The sequence below is a fragment of the Corythoichthys intestinalis genome, chromosome 16, assembly GCF_030265065.1.
Source record: "Corythoichthys intestinalis isolate RoL2023-P3 chromosome 16, ASM3026506v1, whole genome shotgun sequence".
In the NCBI taxonomy this organism is placed as follows: Eukaryota; Metazoa; Chordata; class Actinopteri; order Syngnathiformes; family Syngnathidae; genus Corythoichthys; species Corythoichthys intestinalis.
Window position 1 is genome coordinate 24,928,039 of NC_080410.1, and position 18,359 is coordinate 24,946,397.

General features: G+C 41.1%; 1 protein-coding gene across 2 annotated transcripts in view; it reads right to left on the reverse strand.

The window, feature by feature from the left end:
• LOC130904635 (axin-2-like) overlaps nt 1-12,323 on the reverse strand; it is a 29,294-nt gene extending 16,971 nt beyond the window's left edge. Inside the window, exons 1-3 of one of the 2 annotated variants that reach the window (XM_057817537.1) lie at nt 11,321-12,323; nt 9,442-10,362; nt 7,150-7,272 (exon numbers count right to left, since the gene is read on the reverse strand). In XM_057817537.1, the coding sequence (XP_057673520.1) occupies nt 7,150-7,272; nt 9,442-10,247 (929 nt within the window). In that variant the 5' untranslated portion in view covers nt 10,248-10,362; nt 11,321-12,323. The remainder of the gene's footprint in view (nt 1-7,149; nt 7,273-9,441; nt 10,363-11,320) is intronic. The other variant, XM_057817536.1, reaches the window with a different exon arrangement.
• Nucleotides 12,324-18,359: the final 6,036 nt, after the last annotated feature.

Consider the following 18,359-nt stretch of genomic DNA (forward strand, 5'->3'; position numbering starts at 1 on the left):
TGTAGAGTGATGAGTGTTTAAATTAAAACATAATAAATCTAACTGTCAGTTTTAGCTCAGTAGTCATTGCTGAATAAAACACCAAGTAGCACTGGTCCCTAATGTGCTCCAATACAGCCGGTATCATACATTTATTTTGAACACTGCAAAAACTCAAAATCCTATCAGTACTTACAATTTAGACCAGACATGTCCAAAATCCGGCCCAGGGGCCAAATGCGGCCCGTGGTCAAATTTCATCCGGCCCCCAGCCTCTGTCATAAAATCAATAATGTCTGGCCCGCACACAGACTTGATAAATTGGTCAGCAGTACTGCTATGAAGTAGCTTACACACTAAATGCTGCACCTCATTTACCCACTAAAAGGCAGCAGCACTCTGAGCAACATCACCCCGTGTAACCCTTTACCATCAATTTCCTAAAATGGCGAGAATCAACAAAAAAAAAAAAAAAAGAAAGTTGACTGCGACAGCCGACACTACGATAGGTGGAAATTGGACTATTTCTTCATTAAAATACTCAACAAATGTGTCTGCCTCATTTGCAAAAAAGGCAGTCGCTGTTTTTAAAGAGTTCAATGTGAGGCGATATTACCAAACAAGACACGCTGACATGCACGACAAGATTATAGGGAAGATACGCAAAGAAAAACTAGCTTCAAGTTGCTTCAATTTAACTTCACCACAGCAGTATTTTGCAAGAACCCGAGAGTCGAAAGAGAGCGCCACAAAGGCTAGTTGCGAGCTTGTTAAATTAATCAAAAAAATAATAAAGCAAATGCAACAACCAGAATGGCTTGCTAAAATTTGCTTAAATATATTGTTCTACGTAAAGGACGTCAGCCAAGGTCGGCCCCCCACATTTTTACCGCATCTAATCCGGCCCCCTTTGCAAAAAGTTTGGACACCTCTGATTTAGACTAACTTAAAACTTAACTAGAACTTAAAAATAGCTTGACACAAATGGAAATTCAATTGAAACACGTGGGAAAAACACCTAGCTTTTAAGTGATGTTTGTTATCAAGCGTAATTAAATTTTTAGACAAGAAATATTTTATGTTTTAAAAAAATTTTTTTTAAAAATAAGATCTAGAAGTTTTTTGAGTGAAAGCAGTGATTTTTTTTCTAGTCACATCTGAGATGCAATTGTTGGCTGTTTTCAACAGTGTACAACGAAAATAAAGACATTGATTGACTGAAAATGGTTAAATATTGGATTAAATGTCTTTTTTCTCATGTATATTTATAATTGCTCTTTACCTAAAAAAAAATGTTTTATCCTATTACTCGATTAATCGATAGAATTTTCAGTCGATTACTCGATTACTAAAATATTCGATAGCTGCAGCCCTAAAAGAGTGAAACTACTTTTAAAGTAACTTATCTGTATTCATGCTAGAGGCGTGAGAAAATATTGAAATGGTGATATATCGTGATACTTTGTATCCCAAAAGGTTATCGATATGCTCCTGCCAAGAATCGAGATATCGTTTTAAAAAGGTGTCAATGTTTAAAAAAAAAAAAAAAAGGTTGCTACCAAAATCTTCCACCATAATAGTGTCTCAGTTAACTCTAAGGCTGCCATTGACGGTGCTCGACGCCCAATCCATTTAGACTGGGAACGTTCGTTCATTTAAAACCAGAGCATTCACAGTCATTCAGTCTGATTTTCGGGGCATTTACAGGTCACTCACTGTTCATTTTAGGGCATTCACAGGTCATTTCCTGTTGCGTTATAGTCACTTCCTATTCATTTGGGTGATTCCCAGGTCAAAAATACCCCAAAATCTACAGGAAGTAACTGAAAATCAACAGGTAAATGATCTTAAATGGCCAAAAATTACCTCATTGCCTGCCACTGACGGCCATAGACGTTCAATCCATTTAAAGTGGGAGGGATGGCAGCGAATGCACCCTCCCAGTTCAAATGGATTGGACGTCTACTAGTGATAAACTCATTCCAATTCGCAGCAGAAGCTTATTTTTCTCTTTATTAGTTGTTTGTAGAATATCGTAGAATTATTTCCATACCAATGTATCGCAAATCGTTGTATCGCCATATCGTCAGATCATCGTTGTCGTGAGCTCTGTATCGCACATCGTATCGTATCATGAGGTACAAAGAGGTCCCCACGTCTAATTCATACTAGTGTAAGTATTTTATGAACAAACAGAGTCAGAAGGGGCGTGTCGCATTTTATTGAGGTTTTGATACGTTTATCGTTACAAGCTTATTAGTCCACAACTGAAAGAACACGTTATTAATGAAATGAAATTTGCTACAATCTCCACTAGGACTGACACATACAGTCCATTTTAAAAGATGGCAAATTACTGATTATTTTTGCAATTAGTCAACTAATTGGGTCATCCAGTATATAAATCAAATAGTGCTGCAACGATTAATCGATTAACTCGAGTATTCGATTACAGAAAAATATTCAAATTAAATTTTGTTGCTTCGAGTATTCGCTTACTTAAAGTGGCATTTTAATGGTTCATTTTGAAAGTGTTTGCAATTAGTTTTATTGATGAGGGTGGATACATTGCCCTCTGGTCTGCCTCTTTTCACATGGCTGAACCCAACTGCTCCCTGTTAAGACCAACCTGTTAAGCTAAGTTTTTGTGTGAGCTAATGTTTTTTTTAATGCATTCTTAATTTAGTTTATAGGCATATTTAGCCGTTTTTGTGGGAATACGCGTCTGAAACATTTGTTAGGAGCATTGTTAAAAAAAAATTTTTAAAAAAAACTTTAGCATTATATAGCATTTAAGCTAGCAGACTTTTTCTATGTAAGTTAGCCAGTTGTTCTTTTGTTGTACATTGATCATTTTTTGAAAAAAAAAAAATACTGTTTGAGGCTCAGTTCAGGTATTTTAATTTTTTATGTTCCTTATCCGATTACTCGATTATTAGAACTAACTAGTCCATCGATTAATCGACTACTAAAATATTCGATAGCTGCAGTCCTAAAATCAAATGTTGGTATTAACGTCAACTCAACATTTAGCTGTACATGTGCATGTGAAGAAAGTTGGGACTGTGACTAATACACTGTAAAAACTTCCGATTAGTCACGTCAAGGTTTTGCTTAGACGTAACTCAATTTTTCATTTATATTTTGAGTGTTCCTAACTCTTTACGTAAGTAAAATGTGAACTTGATTAAATGATCAGGTTTATGGGCCATACTTAAATTTTTTGTAAACTGAACTTTAAATGTTAAGTTGGGTGAACCTAGCCTTAGCCTCACTACCGAGGCAGGGTGTTTAGCTCAGTTGTCTGCATACTAGACTCCCGCTTGGCGCGAATTATTATATACAGGTCGTCCATGGGTTACGGCTTACCTGACTTACATGATTTCGACCTTACGGTGCCGGAGTCTCGTCCACCATTTTGTATCCAGTCATGTTTAGTTTTTTTTAACACTGGAAGTCCCGGGTTATTTTTGGCTATAAAGTATTACCAGAAAGGCGTCAAATGACCCCGATTCCAAACTGACTACTAGGCTTTGTCAAACAATAGACCACTCAAAAAAGAAATCAAGCAGGCCACCCCCCTACACACTCCCGTGGAGTCGCTGCCTCGATGTGATCTGGGGATTCACTCTGGATAGCTGCAAATAGCATCTTGAATATCAGAAAGACGGGTGGACTTCTTGGTGGGTCTTGCAAAGGAATTTGCTCACTCTCATGTGGGCGCAAAGAAGGTGCAAAAGGAAAAATTCTTCGGTAACAACCTCCAACACCTAGCCCCGGGTAAAGGGCGAAGTGTCAAATGTCACCACATAAAAAATGTTGTTTTTTATTACCCCTTCCCTTGTACAGTAGGCAAACTGCAGCTTGTGGAAGATGTAAAAAGGTTGTCCGCCCGATTGCCTGCCTGAGCGATCCACTGTCCGACGAGCAACAAATGTTTTGTCCAACTGGACAAGGCTAAGAAAACCTGACTAGTATGTTTCAATTGGTTTACACAGAGGATAGAACTGGAAGAGTTGAAGGGACAAGTAAACACTTAAAAAGAAAAGTCACATCCTGTCAGTAGATTGGTCTATTTTAAGGTGGCTTTTTCACCACATCCTGTCTTCTGGGCTTGAAAGTGACAACAGGCCAGCAACAACACCAGTTTACCTTTCCCCCATTAGCCAAGGCACCCCTGCCCTGCAAACACTCAAGATGCTGACTGGAGCAATTAAACCCAGTGGTTTCGCAAGTGTGAATGGGAATGACTAATGAGGACCATAGTGCTCACAAAAGATATGCTGATTAGGGTCAGATGATCCTTCTCTGGTTACAAAAGTGATTTGCATGAACTGATCCACCCTTGGTAGTTCTAGTGTTAAATAACAAGCATGCGCGCACATTTGTTGCTTGTGAAGCAGCCACAGAGGCAACAACTGTATATAACACCTTTCGTACTCTTTATTGTGTTTTCAATTGTGGTCAAATACTTGGAGCGAGTTTATGTGATTATTTTTGATTATGTGCAGACTAACTGATACATGCTAGTTGTTCGTTTAGATTGTTATCGTTGTATCAACAGCTAGTTATAAAAGCTAATTTGAATTGCTGTTATCAAAGATGAAACTGATTTAATTTCATTTTTATTGCAGTTTCATTCTGCAAGTGTTGATATCATGAGCAGCTGAATAAAGTCAGCAAACCATATGGACGTCTGCATCATCGATTCGGAGCTTAGCTCGCTGTCTAGTTAGGACTTGGCTCCAACGTCTTGGCGAGGACAGTACAATGACGTATATGTTTTTGATAGTTATTTTGAGATTTAGGGGGTATTTCGGGGAACTTATAGGGTTAATTCCGACTTACAGGTAAAGTTGGGTTATGTCCCTAGCGTTGGAACGGACCACCTTCGTAACCTGAGGAGTACCTGTACTTATTTAAACTGAAGTCCAGTTTACTTTGTCTCTTTTTATTTAGTTTTCCATTATAACTTGAAAATTCAAGTGAAATTGGTTGACGCAAAAACTTTTTTTCCCAATATTTTGAGCATTTTTTTTCTCCAGACGTTTATATTACCATTTTTTCAAAGCGAAATTTCAGTTTTGCCAATCACTAGGGGTAATAGAAATGTGGCTACGGTCTCTACACAATTCATGTATTATTAATATAGGTTTAATTAAGTTGATATACGATTAGTTGGAAGAGTAATCGATTAATTATGACAGTCCTACATGACAATCTTCACTCTTTTTAAAAGTATCAATAACGATGCGTGGATGATAGTTGTAAGTTCAAAGAACAAACTCACATGACTTGAACTCCTTCTATCGAACTGAAAACTAGTCCCATCTTTAACACCACTGATGGAATTCTCTCTTCACTACACTCATTTTAAGTTGCACGTTTTTCTCTCGGTTTGAGCTCATTCGAGGGGCTAGACCGACTAAACGAACGGCATCAAACGGCGTGGCGCGAGCTTCAAACCCGAGCACTTGACAGAGCCAAACGGGGTCTTTTGGTTTCCCGGTGACCGAGCCTAACCGAGCAGCGCTTTTCTACTTGTGCTTTGAAATGCCACAGTCATGCGCATAAGCGCGGTCGCCCCCGCCACTGCTGCCGCCGCTCCCCCTCCCTCCCCAATCTTCATTTGGCAAGCGCTGCCTCTGATCTCCGCACATCAAAAGGCTGGTTTGTAAGATAAGGTAATGTTTGAAGTCTGCGCGCAGCTGCATTCCCCAGCGTCCAAGCAAATCCATAAATAAGATATAAGCAAAAATTCCCCCTCCGCCACTCTCTTTCTCTTCCCACCCAACTGCGTCCTCTCCTGCTGTTTTTCCCCCCGCTTCTTTTCTATTCACTTCTTTTTCTGCACATGGGATTCGCGTGTTTGCTGGCCCATTAGGCCCACTTTCTGATCGGGAACAAATCAGACGATGGGGCGGCGTGTCACTGTACAAAGTACAGACAAATAGAAGAAGGGCAGTGCTGCGTTTGAAGCCAATTTGCAACAATGTGCTCTTGCGTTCTCAAGAATACTCACTGTAAGCAGTCCCAGTCCAAGTCAATGGGACATTTATAGTCATCAACGGCAGCGATCGAGTTAAAATGTCGCACTCATCCTGCCCTGTCATACCCTTGTCTTTCCTGTCCTCCCTCATAGATGTCGATCGCTGTTAATGTCAGCCAAAGAGAGTTTTAGTCAATTTATGAGTTGAACAGTTATATGATCGTGATCATTAAACTTTTTGAGGTAGAGTTCAGTCAGCCAATCAGATTCTACCTTTTCCTGTTCCACTTTCGCTTTAATTGGAAAAAACAAATGTACTGAACATGGAGCTGAGCGGACATGAAATTATTCTTGAAAAATGCCCCTTTCGTTGGAAGGAAAGGTGGCAAAATGTTCGAGATAACATCCAATCAGAGTTGTACATGTATAAAACAATGATTGACAAAATGTAGTTATAATGCTAAAGTTAATATTAAAAATACAATAAGAACAATAATATAAAAATATATATCAATATTAATTTAACAGTTATTTCTTATGCTCCCAATTCTTTTCTTTCATGCGTGATACTATTACATTTATTTACATTTTTTTTGTTTTTCTTGATTTAAGTTAAAAAAAAGAATAAAAATTTTAAAAAATATATTTTCCCCAAAATAATTATAAACCGAAATTATAATATAATCATAACTAAAATACAGTTTAAAATTCATGTTTAAAAAACAAAATGCAGATCGCACCATTAAAAAAATAAAACGGAAGAGAGGCTAAATTTTCTCGCCCTATAATCTCTAACAGCAATACAAAATCTATTTGTAAAAAATTTAGTGTCCAAATATTTCTGATTGGCCTAAACTCAGCCCATTCAGAATGTGAAGTGACTTGAAAGCCAAAAAATGAAGGTACACTCTAGATATGTGGAAGTCAAAGTAAAAAAAGTGGTAGCATACAACGTTATGTTCCAAAAAACTCATAGCAAAGTTTTCTGTTCCTGGAAAATGAAGTTGCCCCATCGCCTGCCATTAACAGAAAAAGACATCCATTCCATTTGGACTGGGAGGAGGGCCTTCCCAGTTCAAATGGATTGGACGTCTATAGCCAACATTTACTTTATGTCCACTCAACTTTATCAAAATGCCAACTTGAACCAGCGATCCCCCCCAACTTTTCTGTCAACTTACACACTGCCGTCCGTCACCGACATGTTGTCGTCTGTCAAGGCGTCGCTGGACACCTCGCTGTCGTTGGTGCTGCTGACCGGCGCCAAGGAGCCCATGTGGCACATGTCGCTTCCCTTGTACGACCTGAAATTTGCAAACACACGGTGAGCGGCGAGCGCCAACACAGGCCAAAGCTAGTAAGGCAATAATACATCTTACTCATGTTTTTTGTCAAAGTTGATGTCACGAACGCCTCAAAGCGGCTACTTGGCAAGCTAAAATTACAATTGGACTGCAGTGGGAAAACTCCCCCCCTTCTCTTCTGCCCCATTTCTTCCGTCTTAATAAGCCAGCAGCTTTCCACTTCCCCTGTTCGCACTCACTCTTTCCTCGGCATTGACGTCCCGCTGTGCATGCATCCTTGCCACGGTACAGTGGGCGGAGCCAGAGGGGAGTGGCCATAAGGAATGAAACAGAGGGGTGGGCTAGCATGACTAACACCGTATTGGGCCCCCAGCTCCGGGCTTGACCTTCAGAGGGGCTCGCAAAGAGTCAGGTATTTAACACAGCTGGCCTTGCATTCTTCCCCTCTCATTTATCCTTTCTCCTCCCTCGCTTTATTTCAAGAGGTGCACTAAGCCCCCCGCCCTCCTCCTCTTTTCAGCTCCTTTCCCCTCACTTGCGCTCCAAATGCATCCGTGACTTCTCAAAAGGAAGAAAACGGATAAAAGTGGAGGGAGGCGGGGGGGCGGCAAAGGAGGGAATCAGAGGAGAGTTGACGCAAACAAGAAAGAGGGAAGAAGAGAGGAGAAGGGGAAGAGGGAGGGGGGGCTTATTCTCAACTGTAGCTGCTGCCATTTGGGTTTGTTTGGGGTTTTTTATGTTTTCAAAGCGTCAGATGAGAAGATGCAAAGAGACGGCGAGAAGGGAGAAATGGGTTCCACATGTTTTGAATCTGGATGATGACAACTAAAATTGTGGGGGGGCGTCCCAGCGTTCAATTTAACCCTTTATAAGGCACTCATTTAACTCATTGGCAGCCACTGACGGCGCTAGACGTGTGATTCATTTTAATAAGGACGATTGAGTCAAACCAGTCAAAATGGAGCAGTCAACAGAAAAGATGAGCATACAAAGTCAGTGTAACTGTTTTGGATGTGTAATTTTTCTTATTTTTAACTTTTGTTTATTTATTTATTTATTTTAAACATCAAAACAATGCAGTTAAATTTATCTTAAATTTCTTTTTTTAAAAAAAAAAAAAACAATGTCAATAAAAAAGTTAGTACCCTGTTCATTTTTTAAAAATTATTTTATTAAACATAAAGAGATTTTTTTTTATTTTTTTTTAATTAAAATTATTTTGTTTTTTTTATTTATCAACTTATTACTTAGTAGTATTGGGGGCATAACCACACAGTATTTATGTTTTTAGTTTTTCTTAATTAACATTTAATTTATTCATAATTTTATTTATTCATAAAAAAATAATAAAACGATTATGTTTCTGCTGAAATGAGCACCACCTGACTGCAACAATTGATTACACTAGTAAGACACCAGCTTGGTGAACAGGTGTCCTCTTGACTGATATGAAAACCTGCACCCACCTATGTGGAATAGTTTGCACATCACAGTTTTATAACTTTATTTATTAATTAAAAAAAAAAAAAACATTAAAGTTACATCAAATTATATAAAAATGCAATAATAATTAACTTGAGACCATATGTGGACATCACATTTTATGTCCTGTAAGCCACACCAAATGTTCCTATTGTGGTTTACGTATAAGGACATCAGGTCATTATGAGGAAAAGTTTTTGAAATGACCATAAATAGTCACTTGCCCTATGAAAGGTTTAGGCAAAATGACACATAAAGATGAAACGGTGGCACAACTCGTCATTATACGAGTTGAACTTTGGAAGGCCACTTGATTAAAAGCGACTCACCGACAGATGATTTGATTTATGAGCCTGTAAACATGTGTTTGAACGCACCTACATTTGGCACTCATGACAAAGGTGACAAGAGAGGTGCATGACATCATCGTCGTTAGCCAAAAGTGTACTTGTGGTGCTGCCAAAATGCGTCAAGGTCAGAGCCAGCCCTGCACGGATTGAACTTTTCCAGTGGAAGCCCCCCCCCCCCCCCCTTTCCAGCCCCCTTTTCTGTGGAACAATTTCAAAGCACCGGAAATCCAGGCGAATGCCAGCAAAAAAAAGCTGCTGTTGCTGTTCAGGATGGTGACAGTGTAAAAACCGGGAATGGAAAATGGAATGTCAAATGAAATTATATGCTATTCCTTACCTGTAGCCCCTCTCCATGACTTCAAGCCCCCTCACGGACACGGCGCTCCTCTGCGTCTTCAGCAGCGGTCCGTTGGTCGTTTTGCTTTTGAAATCAAAACTCCACTCTTCTTCTTCATTGAGCGTGGGCAGATATCCGCACACGACCTGCAGGTCGCCCAGGCCGTTGGGGTTGACGTGAACCGCGTTCTCGCCGCCACTCCTCACGAACTTGAAGAAAACGTCAGAGGACAGGAACATCTGGTAGGCGTTCTCCTCCATATTTGTCTGGATCTCCGTCTGCGCCTGGTCAAACATGACCGAGTCGATGTGCTGCTTCTTGATGTTATCCCGGATGAAAGTCTTGGTGGCGGGTTTGAGCTGCTTGGCGACGACGCCATTGTTTTCGATGTAGCGCTTGTAAATGGCTTTGGCCACTCGCTGCGTTTTGGTATCCTTGAGGTCCATTTGCCTGAAGCCGTTGCAAGCGAACCAAAAGTCCAACGTGTCGCCGCACTTCTCTGCCTCCAGGAAGGTCCGGAACAAGAGAGCGCCGTCTTGATCCCCCAGGAGAGAATGCAGAGATTTGGTCCAGCGGGAGAGCGGCGAGTCCGGGGATGCGCTCCCCTCGGGCTCTCCCAGACCATCCTCGTTCCTCCTGGCCGAGGAGCCCGGCGGGCTGAGCGCGACCGATTGGCTGGGCTCCGGCTTCATTATGGCGCGTTTGCAGGGGTAGCGGGGCGCCTCGCCCTCCTCCCCGGGCACCGGGGGTCGAGGGGCATCTTCTCTGAAACTGCTGGCGATGTGGTCCGCGAGCGGCCAGCTCATTGCTCTGAAGAAGACGCCTTGCGAACGCGCGTTGTTCCGCCTTCTGAGCTTCGCCTGTAATCTCCTCACTCTCTTATGTCAGCGGGGAGCTTCTCTCAGGCAGCCTGTCTTCACTCTAGAACACAAAGTATTGATCTAATCAAAAACCTGATCCGCCTCAACCTCAAAGGGAGACTTTTTTTCTCAACCCCCTGGATAACTTTTACAGGAAAAACACATCAGTCCACACAGTATGCGGGAAATTCTACGCCTCCGTTACATAAACTGATATCATTTTATTTCACATACTGTCTTACATCTTGCACAAATCGACCTGATCTGGACTTTTTGAATTCCCAATGAGTCATATTTGAGGAAATGCAGCTTAGAAATGTCCTATTTGAATCCTGTCTTCTGAGACAGATTTCTGGGATGTCCAAAGAAGTGGAACATGTGCTTCATGTATTAATACCTGCAAGACCCAGTTGCGGGACAACCTGAGCCCTACTCCAGAAGACAAACCGTGCAGAAAAAAATAGTTTTCTGGACACCGGTGATTGAATCCCTTCAGAAGAAAAAATACTCAAAGTTAAAGTGATGATTTTTTTTTTTTTTTTTAAATATATATTAACTCTTCCTATGCCATTGACGACTATAGACGTCCAATAATGTGGCTTTTTTCATCCTTCTGCTGTTCAACACTGATAGGCGTCTCATTCATTTGAACTGGGAGGGCTGGCAGCGAATGAACGAATGCCAGCCCTCCAGTTCAATCGGATTGGACGTCAATCGCCGTCAATGGCAGCCAACGAGTTAAAAAACTCCCAACTCTGTGTCAAAAGTCCAATGCCAGTTCGTGCGTCGTGTTGGTAGCACTTTCGGAAAAAGAACTAACTTGTAAATATCAAGCGCTATCAATAAGAAAGCGACGTTAAAGTCCCCCAAAACGCTTGAACGTTTTCTTTCGAGTTGGAAAATGTTGTAAAAAGAAGCGCCCCCTCCCAACTCGCTTGGAAAGCAACTTCAAAGGCGAGTCAACGGCACATCAAAGTGAACTCCACCGAAGAAGAAAAAGGAGGGGAGTAAGAACTTACCATCGACCCCAGCGAGTTGGCTCCTTAAATGCACAAACTCCTTCTTTCGAAAAGTCCCAATTGTATCCACGGAAGGTTTATAATCCACAATGGGGAAGAGGGTGGCCCTCTCCCCGGCTTGGTTGCTCGCCACGTTGGGTTCCGTCCGTCCGTCCACGCTTTGGCGGAGAGGAAAATGCACTGGCGAGCGAGAAAGGGGGGGTGAAAAACAGCGCTTTCCTCCCTCCTCCTCCTCTTCCCCGCCTCGTAGTCTCCTCCTCCCCAGTTCTCCTGCTGGCTAGCGGTGCTTTTCAGCCTGCCGTGGCGCAACTGTGGCTCTCCTCTTCTCCTCAAGGCGACTCACTCGCTCGCTCCACCGCACTTCAAAGTAAGCAGCCGACCGCCTGGTCCTGGAAGCTACATAACAACCCCGCGCCCGCTCGCGTCGCGTCGCCCCAAAACGCCGACAAAGTAGGGCCGACTTGTCGCGAGAAGATCTCTCGACTGCGCGGGGATCGATGAGAGGGGTTCACTTTGGGTTGCGCTCTTTTTCACCGTAAATCTGGCGTGTGAGCGGCCAGGACCTTATCAAAGGCGAGCAATCTTGCGCCAACTCCCCGAGGCTTTGACGCGTCACAAGTAACTGATCCGCCGCCCCAATAGCATTATCACTATAATCTCTCTGTTGCTACATATACTTTAACCCTTCATACGGCGAGTGACTATTTTTGGTAATTAAAAAAAACAAAACAAAAAACTTATTACAGGGGCGCGAGAAGTGGGGTGTTGGGGGACTGCAGCCCCCTCTGGTGGCGGCAAGATGTGACAGTGGCACTACTCATTCACTCATAGGACTGGGAACCTCTTGGTACCTCACGATACGATTTGCGATACAAAGCTCACGATATGCCGATGCAACGATTATCGATACATAGGTCAGGAAATCATTCTAGGATATTCTACAAACAACTAATAAACAGAAAAACAAGCTTCTGATGTAAATTGGAATGAGTTTATCACTAGTAGACGTCCAATCCATTTGAAGTGGGAGGGTGGCAGCGAATGAACATTCGTTTCATTCGCTGCCATCCCTCCCACTTCAAATGGATTGAACGTCTATGGCCGGTAGTGGCAGACAATGCCAGGCAATGAGGTAATTTTGGGCCATTTAAGGTCATTTACCTGTTGATTTTCAGTTACCGTACTGGCCTGAATATAAGACGGTGTTTTTTGCGTTTAAATAAGACTGAAAAAGTGGGGGTCGTCTTATATTCGCGGTCTAGACGTTATACCCATTCACGACACTAGATGGTGCCAGATATCATTGAAGCGATGTTCTGTCGTGACAGATCTCAGCTACTGTCAAGTTGAACCAGTTTGCATTACTTTGTTGCGATGTTTTTCCTTATTCAAATTTGTTTCAAGACTACAGTTAGTTAGACTTCACATTGATGGTTAAAGCAGTTATTGCAATTTTCTTGTTTATCACAATAGATATGTTTTATTTACATTTCAAAAACCAGAAACCATTCATTTACGAATGTGATTGGACTTTAGTTTACATATTTAAATGTTCAGATATTAAGATTTGAATGAGGCAAAATAACATGCTTTTTCTCTCAAATATATTGTTATAATCATTTGTTTCAGATGTACTGTAATTATTTTCTGCATAAAAATCCATTTGGTACAAAAAGTCTTTTTTCAAACTTGAGTCTTGAAAAAGAGGGGGTTGTCTAATAATCAGGGCCGTCTTATATTCGAGCCAAAATGGTACTTCCTGTTGATTTTGTGGCATTTTATGGGTCTCTTCCTTTTTATTTTGAGTTACAGAACAATAAGTGACCTGGGAATTACCCAAATGAATAGGCAGTGACTCAAACTCAACAGAAAATCACCTGTAAATGCTCTAAAATGAACGGCAAGTGGCCTGTGAATGCCCTGAAAATCGGATAGAATGACTGTGAATGCTCTGGTTTCGAATGAATTAATGTTCCCAGTCTATATGGATTGGGAGTCGACAGTGTTGTTAATCTTACTTTAAAAAAGTAATTAATTATAGTTACAAATTACTTCTCCCAAAAAGTAATTGCGTTAGTAACTCTTTCTTTTTTTTAACTTTTGATCTAAAATACTCCTAAATCGGCAAAATCTTGACTTGAATCTATCTTTAAATGATGAAACAGTTTAAAAACTTTCACATGTTAAAAGTAGACAGAAGGGAAGTAATGCAATAACTGGAGCAATTTTAATAACTTTAATGGTTGATTCAAAATATTAAATGACTTCCAAAATAGCAAAGGTTACTATGTTTCTTTGTTTGTGTGTGTGTGTGTGTGTGTGTGTGTGTGTGCGTGTGTGTGTGTGTGTGAAAAAAAAAAAAAAAACGTGAAAGGTAACACCAGTTACTTTGCCAAGTAACTAATTACTCTTACATTCAGGTAACTGAGTTACTAACTCAATTACTTTTTGGGTGAAGTAATTTCTAACTGTAATTAATTACTTATTTAAAGTAAGATTAACAACACTGCTTGCCAGTGGCACTGTTAAGAGTAAAGTAGCAATCTTTCGCTGACAGCCTCTACCAACTAAATGGATTGGACGTCTCGCACCACCAATGATAGCCAATGGGTTAAATGAATGGCCTTATAAAGGGTCAAGAGTTTTCTTTTCACTCTATCCTTTTCTTTCTTTCCCTGCATACTTTGTCAGATTAACTCATTGGAAGCCTCAGGGATGCACAAAGCATGCACTGACGTGCAACAAACAGCTGTAACATGATTTTGAACCGCAAAACAGGAACTATTACAATCAATTCTCACTATTGTTTAAGCTGCAAATCCACACAAGCAAAAAGTTTGCAATTACGTATTTATGTACACGGAAAAATAACATCAGCATACTTGCAAAGTGACAAACTCACTCAATAGCGCCTACCAGTGGTGCCATGCTCTAGCGTCAGCAATGGCAGTTAACGCCGTTAGATTGGATGTCAATCGGTGGCAATGGTACTGAATAAGGGTGTAATGGTACATGTATTTGTATTGAACCGTTTCGGTACGGGTTGCTCGGTTCAGAATGGCGGCATACCAAACGATTTCTGACGTAATATAACCCTTACTTTTCGAGGCTGTGAGTTGATCGGGTTACAGTTTCTTTGTTTAGATCATATTTACTCAGTCTTCCCTACTATAATGAGGACCAACACGGACAGTATATAACCCAGAAACATCAACAGCGACAACATGGCCGCCGCAAGAACGCAGTGAACGTGGGCGTTAAAGTCGATCAGCCAATGCTCACCAGTCGCAGTGCGCCCGCGTGTTAGACGCAACGCGACGCACGCGAAAAGAACGACAGAGTTTATTATTTGACGCGAGATGCGGCCCTCCTGCGTCAATACTACTAGCTAGGATCGGGCAGACCGGAAGTCACTCGTGTAAAAATACGGTGGATCCGGTCGATTTTCAAACTAATATGCAATCGTAACCCACTTTTTGAGTCAATCAAATCTCTTGAGTGGTAGATCGGGGCACAGTTGACTTGTCTTTGTTGATTTACTGCTGTCCTCTCTGCTATAATAATAACCAACATGGCCCTGTGTTCAATGCAAAACCCTCCTACCACAACAAAACAAGTAGGAACTAATATTCACATAGGAACTAAAGTTATACAACATAAAATATACAATATAAATGAATACTAAATCACATTTGTAAAATATAAACACATGATAAAATAAATAATAGCCCATTTGTATAAAATAAATTGAAATGACTAAAACACCTTTAATTAAATAATAAGAATAATACACAGATCCTGCTTACACAATTAGATTTATTCAATTCTGTGTGGCGCTTTAACTTGAGAAAATCCACCAATAAAGCTTTTGAAAACTGTTCATAAGAAGAAAAAAAAAAGATTCATTGAGGCATTTCATTCGTAAAATACATGTTAAAATCTTTGTCATAGGGACTGCTTTTCTCTTTAGCACAGGACGTCTTTCTTCTTCTTTCTTTCAGAAAGAAAGCTGACCAATACGCGGGGTCTGAAAGGCAAATTGTTGTTGGATTATTATCTTTAAATAGCCGCTACTTTTTGAGCAGAATTCTAGCTTTGTATAGACTAATGTTCCTATTGTTGAAAGCACAAAAGTGTGTAATAAACAACTAGCACATTTATATTTTGCATTTTATTTTCTTAGTGTACCGAAAATGAACTGAACCGTGACCTCAAAACCGAGGTACGTACCGAACCGAGATTTTTGTGTACCGTTACACCCCTAGTACTGAAACCTGACTAAGTGGAATCCAACAGGAGAGGTAACCATGTGTGACAAAGGAAATGATCTACTTTCACTTTAATGGGTCTGAAAATAATGATTTAATTACTACAAATAATGTCTTTGTTCAGCTATTGATGGCACTGATGTCTAATGGCAGGCATGAAAATAAATGCACTTCCATTAAATGATGGAAGGTACACTTCAATTGTTAATTAACTACTGCCATTTATAAAAGGTAATAATAGCTTTCTTCAACAGCTGTTGATGACTACATTACTTTGGTTAATAAATTTAGACAGGAACTTTCAGTATAGTGCAGTTGTACCTTGACTTTACAATTACAATCTGTTGCGAGACATACTTCAAAGATGCTGCTGCTGATGTAACTTAAATTACCACTGTGACAAAAATAACCTGGTCTACACACAAATGCGGTTATACGCAAACTTTTCAAAGAAAGGGATGGCGCAGACGCACAATTCCACTTTTTCTCACGATGACTCACTCTACGCGACACACATTGAAACTGAAAATGAAATTATGAAGAAATAATACAGTTGGGAAAATATTAAGAAACTACATCTTTGTTTCAGGGCTGGTACAGATGAAGTAGTTCGCGTAAATTAAAATGAGTTTATCTCTTGTAGGAACGCTCATCCGCTGCCACCAACCCACTTCAAATGGATCGGTCAATGACACCTAATGAGTCAAATTAAAGGGTATAAAGTAGGGCTGTCAAAATGATCGCGTTAACGGGCGGTAATTAATTTTTTAAATTAATCACGTTAAAATATTTGACGCAATTAACGCACATGCCCTGCTCAAACAGATTAAAATGACTGCACAGTGCACTGCCAACTTGTTACTTGTGTTTTTTTGGAGTTTTGTCGCCCTCTGCTGACGCTTGGGTGCGACTGATTTTATGGGCTTAAGCACCCATGAGCATTGTGTAATTATTGACATCAACAATGGCGGGCTACTAGTTTATTTTTTGATTCAAAATTTTACAAATTTTATTAAAACGAAAACATTAAGAAGGGTTTTAATATAAAATTTCTATAACTTGTACTAACATTTTTAAGAACTACAAGTCTTTCTATCCATGGATCGCTTTAACAGAATGTTAGTAATGTTAATGCTCTCTTGTTGATTTATTGTTATAATATACAACTACAGTACTGATGTGCCATATGTTGAATGTATATATCCATCTTCTCTCATCTTTCCATTCCAACAATAATTTACAGAAAAATATGGCATATTTTATAGATGGTTTGAATTGCGATTAATTACGATTAATTACGATTAATTATTTTTTAAGCTGTAATTAACTCGATTAAAAATGTTAATCGTTTGACAGCCCTACCTAGTATAAAGCAATTCCTATACTGCAAGTGTTCCAAACAAAGTGTCCAGTGAGTGACGAGAAATATAGCGAAACAGTCTGCAGGTCATCCATCTGTTGCATCTTTTACTGGCTGAATTAGAAGCGCCTCATGCGGGTCATGCGGCTATAAAACACAATGTCAGACAGACAATGTCCCTGTTTGTTTAGCTACAGATGGCTAACGCAGTGTGTACTTTATGCACCGTAACTATTCGGCGTGATGAAACAATTTGAATCACAGTGAAAACATCAATGCCAGGCGAGCCTAATCACAATGTAGTGCTTCCGTCGGCCAAGATACACAACAGAGCAGATGGAATATGCTACAATGATACAATGTTGTTCAACTCTGCATTGGCTGACCTCTGACAGAAAACCCACCAGGGTGGAGGACATTGCAATGCCAATGGCGTGGACAGCCTGCTGGTAGCGGGGCCCAGTTGGGCTCTCGTGTCCTGCCTTGTCAACCCCCTCCGTGTCGCTTACAGGTAGGCGCTGACCCCGGAGAAGCTGACCCCGTAGAAGCCAACTGAGAAAAGCTGACCCCTAGTCTGCGACTGTGCCAGGACCAGGGGCGTTCTTGTCTCTCGGCCCTACAAAAAAGACCTTTGAAGGGGGCTCGGTTGGATAATATATTATTACTGAGACAGGTCACACTCAGCTCCACTACAAAGAGCGCTATAAATAGAGCAGGAATTGCGCACATACATCACACGTCTGATTAATTCAGCTTCTTTCACAGAAGAAACGCAGCTTCTTCTGTCGCTACTGTCCAAAGTCGTGAAAACACATCCTTTTCAACAACTTTAGAGGCCTTCAGAGGCTTTTTTATGGCTATCGTAACTGCTGTTGGCCACCTCAGTTGCCGTCATAAACACTGGAGTGTGCGTGCACGTCTACAGGCGGTGTCCTGGCCGGCGCTCGCAGCCCTGTGATCACTAACTGCTCTCAATTACAGTATTGTGTGCTGTTCCTCTCGGCTCGGGGTTAAACTCTTCTGCGAGACCCCTTTGAAGTATTCATCCCTTTATCTGGAGCCGGAGCCAAGAATTTGGGGGAAGGACAATGGAAAACGAAACCTAGAGGGAAGCTTACGGCAATTATCAAGCCGGGCCATGAGGAGGAAGTCAGCTCATGCGGACCCGGCACGGAAAAGCAGCAGATAAAGGGTGGGGGTTGAGTCAGTCCATGTAGCACAAGGGGTGGAGTTGGAGGGCTCTGTTTCAAGTTTGTTTGGTGTGTACACACCCCAGGCCACAAGCGACCGCCGCAAGAGGAAATGGAGGCGCTTCAAAGCAGGTGACAACAGTGGGGGCACAATGGCCACTGATGGGAATGAGGAGCCGAACGGGGGTCAACACACCCGATGAGTGAGGCGGTAAAGCTTT